This window comes from Cajanus cajan, chromosome 7 (genome assembly GCF_000230855.2).
Source record: "Cajanus cajan strain Asha chromosome 7, NIPB_CcT2T_4, whole genome shotgun sequence".
NCBI classification, from domain to species: Eukaryota; Viridiplantae; Streptophyta; class Magnoliopsida; order Fabales; family Fabaceae; genus Cajanus; species Cajanus cajan.
This window is the reverse complement of record NC_138523.1, coordinates 2,820,790-2,832,299: the sequence shown is the minus strand read 5'-3', so window position 1 is coordinate 2,832,299 and position 11,510 is coordinate 2,820,790. Positions and strand designations below refer to the sequence as shown.

At 32.8% G+C, this 11,510-nt stretch overlaps 1 protein-coding gene across 1 annotated transcript; it reads left to right on the top strand.

Annotated features, from left to right (window-relative positions):
• Positions 1-289: 289 nt before the first annotated feature.
• Positions 290-7,872, top strand: WDR55 (transducin family protein / WD-40 repeat family protein). Its single transcript, XM_020382502.3, has 16 exons — positions 290-465; positions 681-782; positions 1,315-1,347; positions 1,505-1,569; positions 1,656-1,743; positions 1,849-1,921; positions 2,716-2,822; positions 3,806-3,848; positions 3,954-4,010; positions 4,415-4,491; positions 4,638-4,686; positions 4,786-4,832; positions 4,945-5,018; positions 5,299-5,354; positions 7,140-7,260; positions 7,398-7,872. The coding sequence occupies exons 2-16, from the start codon at positions 688-690 to the stop codon at positions 7,463-7,465; spliced, it is 1,053 nt and encodes a 350-aa protein (XP_020238091.2). The 5' UTR covers positions 290-465; positions 681-687; the 3' UTR covers positions 7,466-7,872.
• Positions 7,873-11,510: the final 3,638 nt, after the last annotated feature.

Here is an 11,510-nt window from a genome sequence, read left to right as displayed (position 1 = left end):
TGCTGATAGTATATTTTGAACCTGTCTAAGTAAAAAAAATTTATAAGTACTTTTAAAATAGTAAATTAAAAAAAATTAATAAGTTAAAATTAATTTATATATAAATTAATTTATTTATTTATTTTAACTTTACCAAAATTTTATTTTTAATTCATCTATAAATTATTTTCAATTTATAAAAAAACTTAATTACCTAGAACCGTCCAAACGAGTTGTGAGTTAACTCGGCTCAGTACGAGGTGGACTCAATTATTGAGTCCAGTAGTCCATCACACAAGGAGGTTAGGGGGCTCACCACTCGTGGGAGAAAAGAAAATTGAAGAAGTGTCCATTAACTGATTTCGGGTTGACCCATTTTGCAAACTCAGCCCGATAGTAATGCGCTGCGTTTTGGGGGGTTTAGGGTTTAAGTACTCTCTGCTCATTCCATTCAACACAAGCAATCACACCTTCCCTTAGTTAACGGTATCACTCTCTACCAGAATCTACCAATTCACTTAAACATCAACCACATCGCACTTGTTCTTATTCGTCTTCATCTTTCAATTTTTTCCTTTTCTTTTTAGTGTGGGTCTGTTGTTGAAAGAGGAAGGAATGGATTTTGAGTTTCTATGATTCCATCTTCCCAGCTTGCTTCATATTTTTGTTTTCCTAATTTATACTTTTTCGTGGCTAAACAGGTGAATTATGGAGATAAATTTGGAGAAACTCGCATTTGACATTGATTTTCATCCCTCAGATAATCTCGTTGCCGCGGGTCTAATTACCGGTGACCTTCACCTGTATGTTACTTTGGAGCCACAGTTTCCTAGCTAGCCCAGACTTTACTTAAGGGTCAAATGTATTTTAAGTCCATCAAATTTCAGTCAAAATTGGTCTTGGTCCCTATAATTATAAAACCAATGATTTTACTCGTGTTTTTGTATAATTGATGAATTTTGTCCCTCAAGACCCTCATTCTAGTATCCTAAGTTCCATGAAGGGCATGTAATTCACCAATTATAAAAAGTACAATAACCAAAGTCGTTGTTTTTAAGCATAGGGATTATAAGTAATTTTTACTGAAAATCAAGGACCTAAATAAATACATTTTATCCTTTACCTAAACTTAGTTTATATTATTAATATTTTATGTCTTCTTTTGTTTATTTTATTTTATTTTATTTTTATCGGCAAATATTGATTGTTAGTTGTTATGTTAGTGGAAGGATTTGAACCCACACCCTCCTTATAGCTCTAACCCTAGTTGTTATGTTAATCTTCTTTTGTTTATGTTATTATGGTAATGATTACATTGAATTATATGTGCTGCAGATACCGTTACAGCCCTGATAGTGCCCCTGTGAGGTACAAATTCTAAACCTCTTGTTTCTGTAATTGTTCGGTATGTGAAACTCGCATGAATATTGACTTGATTTTGTCTGCTCAGTGTTGGTTGTTGGTTGCTTTTTTGCTACTAATTTGTAATTCTCTGTTGCACTTATTTTTCTTAACTTTGTTTCAGGATGTTGGAAGTTCATGCTCACACTGAGTCTTGCAGGGCAGCTCGATTCATCAATGGTGGACGTGGTAATGCACTTTTCTTTGGATATGATGTTGATGATTTCATTTGGATGAGTTTGAATTTAAAGTGCTTGTTGCTATGTTTGTTTTAGCACTGTTGACGGGTTCTCCTGATTGCTCGATACTGGCTACTGATGTGGAAACTGGATCTACAATTGCCCGTCTGGATAATGCTCATGAGTGAGTAGATTTGCTGCAATTACACCCTTGTCGTGATTTGGGTAACAGAAGCATCACAAGCATCCTCATTGCTTTAGGATTTGTGTGGTTTTTATTGTGATGCAGGGCTGCAGTAAATAGATTGATAAACTTGACTGAGTCAACTGTTGCCTCAGGAGATGATGAAGGTTGTATAAAGGTAACTTTTATTTTCTTCAAATTCTTGGCATTTACTTTTGCTATGAGTTCCATATCATGTTATGGTTTCCATTTGATGTCAACCTATTTGAATATTTTTCATGTCATTTTTTTAGTCACTACTCCACTTAGCCACCCATCACTATTCTGAAGCTATGATGCACCGATACGATACGCGTATCGGATACGATACGTATCCGATACGGCGATACGTTTATTTTAAAATATATAAGATACGATACTTGTAAGATACGTGTCGTCATATATATCAATGTTTATACAACATAATAATTGTGTACTTGTAATTTTGATCAACATTCATAAACATTAAATATATAATTGCTATTTTGCAAATCCAAATTAAAAACATACTTATTGTACATTACTAAAAATAATTATAAACCATTTTATCATAAATTACTTTTTATTATTTACAAATAGAAATAATATTATTAATTTCATTCCTTTCTTAAAATTATCTATGTAAAAGTAGAAGGCAATTTTCATTTACAGTTTATCAAGGATCAATATTTCCATGTTTCTATATTAAAAATGTTTATATATCTTATTTAGTTGTAATAGATATTTCATAATTTTTCAAAAATTTAAATATTTTATCGATACGTATCACCGATAAGTATCGGTGAAGTATCTGAGAGAATCGTGTCGGATACGTATCGGATACGGATACGTGAAGCAAATTGAAGTATCGGTGTTTCATAGTTCTGAAGATGGTTGCAATAATTATTTTTTTAGTCATGAGAAGGTCTCATTTAATTCTCTTCCTTCTTGTAGGTATGGGATACCAGGGAACGTAGTTGTTGCAATTCTTTTAATGCCCATGAAGATTACATTTCAGATATGACTTTCGCATCTGATGCAATGAAACTGCTGTCAACAAGGTAGCAACTTCACCTGCTCCAAAATACGAATGATATAAAAGAAATTACTGTAGTTGTCACTAGGTTGTGATTATTAGTATATTTTCTGGACTTTCTTGCGGGGAGGGATTGTGTATCTATTGAGGGATTGTGCAATTTGCAATGATGTTATCTAGAGCTTTTCTATCGGTGTTTTAATTTGAAACTGCCTTGGGAGATTATGACTTCTGCACAAGTACAAGGGTCACTATGTCTACGGAATGTATGTTTAGCAAGAGGCACAGTGTTAAGAACCTTGAGAGAGCTTCACCACAAGAGCTAGCTATTGTAGTTGGTGTGCCCAAGAATCCCATGCCCTCAATGTGGAACTCAAGTTCCATACCTTGGAATTGAAACCTATTACACAACAACCCTGGTGTGAGGTGAAACTTGAAGGACATACCTCCCCACTTTCACACAATAGTATCTAGGGTTCATTCTAGGAGTTTGGAGAAATAGAGATGTAAACCATAGGATTCAGGTGTGATGGACAAATTGGAAGAATGACTTGCGTGTATTTGATATAAAAAAGTACAACTCAAGCTTAAAGGAAAATATTATCACTGTGGCCATTTTGTATGGAATTGAATGCTTGGTAGTAAAAAGCCAAGAGAACCAATGCAATGTAGAAGAGATGATAATATTGCCCTGGATAACTATTGCATACTAGACAATATTAGAAATGAACTTATTATAGAAAATGTTGTGGCAACACCTATTGTAGAAAAGATGGTAGAATGTCAAACCTTGGTGATTTGGATGTGTGCAAAACAGCTGGTGGGAAATGGCCCGCTTCTTGTTTTATTTTAAACTTCTTATGAAGTATATATACCTTGTTAATTGAATTCCCTTTCAATATGCTTGATGAATATTATAACGATTTTTTTCTTCTTCAAATTCTACTTACTCGACCCATCAGTATAGTCTAACTTCTTTTCCCTGTTCAATTTTCTTTTGTTGTTAAGTGGAGATGGGACTCTGTCTGTTTGCAATCTTCGAAGAAATAAAGTAAGCTGTATATCTTAATTTTCTTGTTCCTTTTAAAACATAAACACTGTTTATTTATTGCATTTGAATTTTAAGCCACCTTTTCCTGATTTGTTTTGTTGACAGGTGCAAGCTCAATCGGAATTTTCTGAAGATGAGCTACTATCTGTTGTTTTAATGAAGGTATCATATTTTATACCCATGACGATAAGTTTGCAGTGAATATTAATGCTTTTGCAGGATTTTCTTAAATGTTCCTTTGAAAAAGTGCTATGAAAAATTAATTTTATTAAATACATCTATTTTTATTCTTGCTTCCTAGAAGAACTATTTTCTTCTTGCTTTTAACAGTATATTTTCTATTTCTATCATCGCTTAAGTATTTTATACTTTGGCCAAATAATTCAAAAAATTGAAGTTTTTTTTCTTTTCAAATTATAATGCTACTATTTATTGATTTTACAACATGCCCAAACAGGCTATTAGTCAATGTCTTTCTTTGTGCTGAAAGATGTACTGTGTTTGACTCACATATCATCTTAAATTATCACATGACTGATATCTGCATTTTTTGGCTTGGTAAACAGAATGGTAGGAAAGTTGTATGCGGATCACAAACTGGAATCATTCTATTGTATTCATGGGGATGCTTCAAGGATTGTAGGTATATAATGTGGAACATGTCAGAACTACATGATAGAGATGATTTTATTTCTGGAGCAGAGAGACAATAATGATACTCTCATTCTCCTGTATTTTTCTTATTATACCTGTTCGGCTGACGTTCTAACTATTTGGCTTCAATTCCAGCGATCGATTTGTTGATCTCTCTTCTAACTCTATTGATACTATGCTGAAGGTGAGTAGATAATGTAACATGATTATTTCAGCTACGGTAGGCCTTTTTTTTTACCATACTTAGGTCTTGTAATAAACTTTTTTATTTTTATAATTTTAGCTTGATGAAGATAGGATTATTACAGGATCAGAGAATGGGATTATCAAGTGAGTCTCTATGTTTGAGAGCATTTTACCTCGTTTGAATCATTGAATCACATTTCAATCTTGTATTTCTTTTGTTGTTTTATTTATATTAACATTCTTTTTTAATGATCAGCCTTGTTGGGATATTACCTAACAGAGTCATCCAGCCAATTGCAGAACACTCGGAATATCCTGTTGAATGTCTTGGTAATAGTCTCTTCCTCTTAGTATTTAATGTTTACCGGTTCTGTTTCAGTCTGCATGTGGACTCTTGTTTTAAGCCTCAACTTCTTCTGTATTTATCCTGTCTCTTAGCATTAATTCTTTAGATTTTGTCTCGGTAAGAGGATTTTGGGACTTTTCATCTTTTCCCCCCTGTTTTTAGCCTCATTATTGTTTCTAGCATGCATTACTGTATGTTTTCATGTGTTTTTTTTTAATTCCTTGCTTCTTGTAATCTTCACTTATGGTTTCTTTGGTATTGTAGCATTCTCTCATGATAGGAAGTTCCTTGGAAGCATTGCCCATGATCAAATGTTAAAGGTACTTGTCTTTCCTAATTCTCTCAAATTTGTGGAATTGTTTCCTCTGCTTTGTGGCAAATTTATCATTATACTAGACACTCATTATCTTGATTGTAACTGTAAACCCCTATATGGTCATTTTATTGGGGCATCATAACTTTGTTCTCAAGAACAGTTGGACTTAAATCGGTTAAATTTAAAATTTGGTTCGTACCTCACTATTTCGTTCAGTTCCTACCAAAGAAACTCTACATTTTAGTTCCTATTTCACCTACATGAAGCAAACATTTATTAATTGATTCTTACTGTTTGGCAAAGTTGGAACAGTTTGCACTTCATGTTAGTCCTTACATATATATATGTTTTTTACATTGTGGTCCCCAAAGTTGATATTTATTTTGTTTTTAGTCCCTTTATGAGAAAAATCTAATACCGATATAACTTCAATAAATGTATAGCACTATTTTGTAAATAATTTTTCATGTAGGGACCAAAATGTTGACTTTTTTGTGCATGGATTAAAACAAAAAAGAGTGTCAAGTTGATAGAAACCGAGTTTTCTATAGAATTAATGAGAAAATTCCGGAGGTCAGTGCTCTGGTACAGTGGAAATAATGGAAATTATAAAAAAAATTAAAAAGAAAGCAGAGAAGGAAACTCCTCTGTCCTGGAAAAAGCCACCCTTAAACCACTCAAATGATTCTGCCCCCCCTCCCACGTCTCTTCTCATTCTATCCTTCCCCTTTCACAAATTCCGGCATCTTCTATTCCCATCTCATATTGCCATATCCCGAGTTGTTATGATTCTACATAACAGACTTCTCGCTACAATTTTCCACTTTTCCCATTCTTTCTTGCTCTTTTTCTCCCTTCTACTGTATACTTTCATTGGAGGCCCGTCACAGATAGAGACAATATATAATTTAACCCCCTCAATATAAAGGGGACTCTAAGTGGTAAGGATTTTAAGTAAAAGAAAATAATTTCCACCAGAGTGCTTATATTGTTTATTGGGATGGACATTTGCAACCAAAGAGGGACAATTGATGATATGCAATAAAGTTTGAGAGTTGACCTAGTTGTAAGTCTCAAAATTATGTGCTTATAATGATGGTTGTATTTGAAAAACTATAATAATTTTATTTACTATAATTTATAAATTGTAATAGATTTATGATAAAGGATATTAAACAGTTGTGAAATATAAACTATTATCACATCAATTAAATTGTTTTTTTTTATAACCATGACATTGGTATGAAGTTTTCATTGTTGAAAGCAATGACTAATTTCCATAAAAAATCGTGTGTATAAAATGAGTATTCTCCCAAATATAGTTTATTTCATACCTAAGGTTATGATTCAAATGCTGGAAAACTTAGTTAAAAGACACAAGTTGTGACTAGTAATGCTAACCAATGATGGCTAAATATTTTTTATTTGATAATTGTCAAAACTTTAATACCTAGTTAAAAGTTAAAACTGAGGGTCTTGCACGGTCTGTGTTACAAGTGCACTCATGAGTGCAACCGTAGTGCAATGCTATTTGCACGCTCTAGCCATCATTTTCCTTAGAACTTCAAAAGAACAAAACATATCTTTTAACATAGTGGTTGGATGAATTTGCAATGGTTTGGCATAAATATGACCTGTCAATAATCTGAAGTATCTTTATTAATAATGGATAGTGGGTCACTGTTAGAAAGGTGAACCATTGGTTGCATGTGCCTGTATATTTCTTATATTTTTGCACGGATTATACTAACAAATTAGTCGCCTCAACACCCAACATTTTTTTATGCAGCTATGGGACTTGGATAATATTCTACAAGGCTCAGGAAATTCACAAAGAAATGAAGCTGGAGCCATTGACAGTGACGATGATGATGAGATGGATCTAGATGATGATCCTTCAAAGAGTAAAGGTGAGATATAATTTGTGATAGATGTGAATGTTAGAGTGCCCAATGCCCATCACTAAAAAGTATATACACGGTATGGTTATTGGAAATTTGGAAGGCTATATATATGTTTTGGTTAAATGTGTTTGACAACTTTGCAGGGAGCAAGAGAAAGAATGCAAATGGGCATGCTCAAGGTGGTTCAAACAACTTCTTTGCAGATTTGTAGGTTTGAATGCGTCTGTTCAAATATGAAGACCCAAATAGAAGAATTTCGTTATTTCCTAATCGATATCTTGAAGACGCCCCTTCCAAAAATCGATACTTGGGACCTTGTCCTGATGAGGGTTATTTTTGTGTTATATTGGTATGAGGATGTAATTCTTTTTATTCAATATTGAGTAATTGCATTCATGTTAAATTAAGAAATACAATGACCATTTTATTGTCGTTTCCTATTATTTTGTGGTGTTTAATACTTTTATTGAAGTTTCAATTTCAGATCGTTAAACTGATGTGTACATTTTTATTCAGTGGTCAAGTAGTTGTAAATGTAAATTGTAATTACGCAGGGTGACTTATATCAAATGTAATGGAACTCCAATAACCCATATGCCAAAAGAACTTCATTGACAATATTTGCTACTATATATTATATAGTATGACTCGCTTATATAAGAACATTAAAATCAATATAGGAAATGATGCTTATACAAATTTGTTGTATAATTTGTTCAATTTTTTTTCTATCTTTCTATGCCATTATTTATTACATTTAATTTATTAATGGAGAGAAAGATAAAATATGATGTACTGATTGTAAGAATTATTGTATTTGTATTTAGCTGTATCTTAAATTAACATTTATTTTATATATATATATATATATATATATATATATATATATATAACTATTTAATATCTTATTTTGTCCGCCAAACCTTGGTTAATTTGTTTCCTAATTCATTAATGGTATTTGTTTTAATTGGTACTGATCAGTCCTGTATTAGATCCATAGTGCTCGTGTTGGTTATATTAAATTTTATGTATTGCCCCAAAACCCATTGCAACCAAATCTCTCAATATCAAAGGCACATGGTTCCTAACACGTTTTCTTATTCACCGGGGAATTACACTATTAGGATTTAGAAACTTTCCCAGCACCTCTATTTCAGTCAATACATGACATCCATACTCAATCTAGCAAAACATTTTCCACTTCACAATAATTAAACACAAATTTTCCCCTAAACTGATGTGTACACTGTACAGAGCATTAGAGCCCACATAACATTATATAGTTTCCTTCCCAAGCAACGATTCACAGGGAATTTCCCATAAAACATCATTCACTAAACAAGAGAATAATTTTTGCCCAATAGCAATGGCCAAGCAAGAACATAGAACATCCATCAAACAAAACAATCAGACAAGTTGAATTTCCTAATAATCCCAAATTTACCTATCCCATACAAGTGTTGTGATGTTGGGCTTCTAGCCCACCGATAAAAACAAGAGCTGGCAAGCCTTTATGGGTTCAGCCTCTACATGATTTGGATCGAAGGAAGGAAATGTTCATGCCAATTGTTAAATATACCTCCTTGATGGTTAAGTGTACCTCCGTTTTATATCTGCAGTTCATTTTTCTTCTCCAAAATACCCTCTCTTTTTTCGAATATATTGTATCAATGATTAATGTTCTTTTTGGAAACTAATTTCCATCGGAAAAATGGTTGCTGGAAGTGTGAATCGTGTATCAGTGTAATATCATGGACCTTCAATCGTTATCGGGGGAAATCTAAATATTATATATATATATATATAATTTATTATTTATCTATATACCATGCCTAACAATACTAAGCATGAGAGTATATTGAGAAAAAAATTTAAATCTCATATTGATAAAAAAAAAAAAAAAAAAAAAACCTATAAAAAACACTAATTAATATTTAAATTATTATTTTTTATTTTATTTTAATTTTTAAATAATTCAAAAGTACAAGGTGCCTCTTTTTCTACTGGTCTAAATTTATTCTAAATTATTTTTAAAAAAAATCAAATGAAAAAAAAAATGCAACCATCACTAATTCTAATAAATATTGAAATATTATTTTCTCATGTTGAAAAGACAGAATGTTGCAATACTTTTTCATATTTTAACCGAATTTATAGTAAGTAATGTAATTTGTGATTGAAGGTACTGGGTAAACATGATACTTATATTACCAAGTTCATGCTAAGAACAATTTATTCTTTTTCAATTTTAAATTATGCTATGACTAATTAATATTGATTTAAACTAGTTATAAAGTAAATATTGCTTTTATTTCTTACTGAATCTATCTATGAATGAGAGAATATAAGAAAGTTCCCTGAGTTACTTCTATAAAGAATTTTTCTCTTTTATTTTATAAATTTTTGTTTCTTCATCTTATAATTATTAGTTTTTATTTAAATATTTAGATATAAATATAAAATTAACACTGTAATAACTTGTTTTATTTGTATCTTTATATAAATATGAATATATTTAAAAGTAAAAAGTTGCAATCACTTTTTTCATTATATCAAATTTAAATATTTCTTAATTTTAATTCTATAATCTAATCACAATTAGTTTTAAATCCTTTTCTGTATTAATGATTCTTTTAATTACAATGTTTTGTTTTTTTTAATGAACAAGAATTACAATAAAAATAATATAATTTAAACCTAAAACTCTTATATAACTCCATTATTATATGGCAACTATTTACCATTCTCCATAGTCTTCAACTTGTTTGGACATTGGAAATTAAAACTCTAATATATAAAATTGACTCTCAAATATTAGTTGATCTCATCAAAAGATGACACAAATAATTTCATATTTATCTTCTTTAACTAAAGATTGGAATTCAATTTTTGCCTTAATATAAAATCATAATTAAAAATGTCACTTTTCTAATCAAAGAGAGTCATATCTCTTAGTTATAAAATAAATAAATAAATAATCTTCAACATCAAGCAGGTTCCTCTACATGTTTGGAATACTTTTTCCCCTCAAGCTCTAAGCTCTCTAATGCTTAGTGTGTGAAAGAACATATGTACAAGATTTTGATGATGTCAAAGCAATTGTAGAAAATAAGAGATCAAGTTAAAGAAAGTTGATCAAGAAACAAAAATCTCAAAGTATTAACTAGATAAGTCTTGTTAACCTAGCTTTATATGTAAAAAGAAATCTTTAGAAATATTGCATAAGATTACTTGGCCATTTAAAATAAAGAAATTCAAGAAAACCCAAATATAATTGTGAGACCCCTTTTCCTTCCTTTTCTTTTTCCCTAGACACTCTTCTCACTCAACTCTCATTTTCTTCACCCTCATTTTGCTGACCCACTTTCTTACTCAACCCTCACTATCGATTTCTGGCTTTTGGATTCAATTCTCTGGGTGTGTAGGGGCTGATCAAATTGAGGAGAGCTAGCTGAATCGTGTGCAACCCTATTCTTCCTCAAGCTCTTCCTTCTTCATTTCTTCTTCTTCGTTCAAGTTCCCGGAAGCTCGATTTCCTTGAGTGAGGTAAGGGAAGTTAGTGTTTTGTTCTTTTTCGCTATTTCTGGTTGTGGACGAATTCTAGGAACTCGTTAGATGCTTGTCGATGACTGATTCGTGGCTGGATTAAGGAAACTTGTTGTTTTTGGGGTTTCGGGGATTGTTGAGAAATTTTGGGGAACAGTCTTGATCGTTGTTGCATGTTGAAAAAGGTAGTACTTTTGGACTCTTGGATGAAAATGTAGTGTTTTGAACCGATTGCATGTGAAGTTTCTGGTCTTTTCGCAGGTCTTTGATGAATTTATTCGAAAATGGTTGGTTGCTGCTGAGCTTCGCGCTGAGCGGGGTTCTTCGTGCCTGGGCGCGCGGCCATCAAGGGACCTATTTGGTCAAGCCCGCTAAGCACCATGATGAGTGCGCTGAGCGCACTTGAGATTGTGGGTCTCTGGCTGGCCCGCGTTGGGCGTGACTTGGCCCGCGTTGGGCGCGATACCAGTTGTGGCAGGTTTTGGTTCTTCTTTTGGGCGCTGAGCGCGTCCCTTGTCGCGCTAGGCGTGAGACTCCTTGGGAGTCTCTGCCTCATGGGCGCTGGGCGCAATTCCGAATTTCGCTGGGCGCGAGACCAATGGGGTGGTCTCTACCTTTCCCGCGCTGAGCGCTGGGTTAGGTGCGCTGGACACGTGAGGCTCCTTGAAGTCTCTGTCTGGCCTGCATTGGGCGCAGTTGTATTGCGCCAA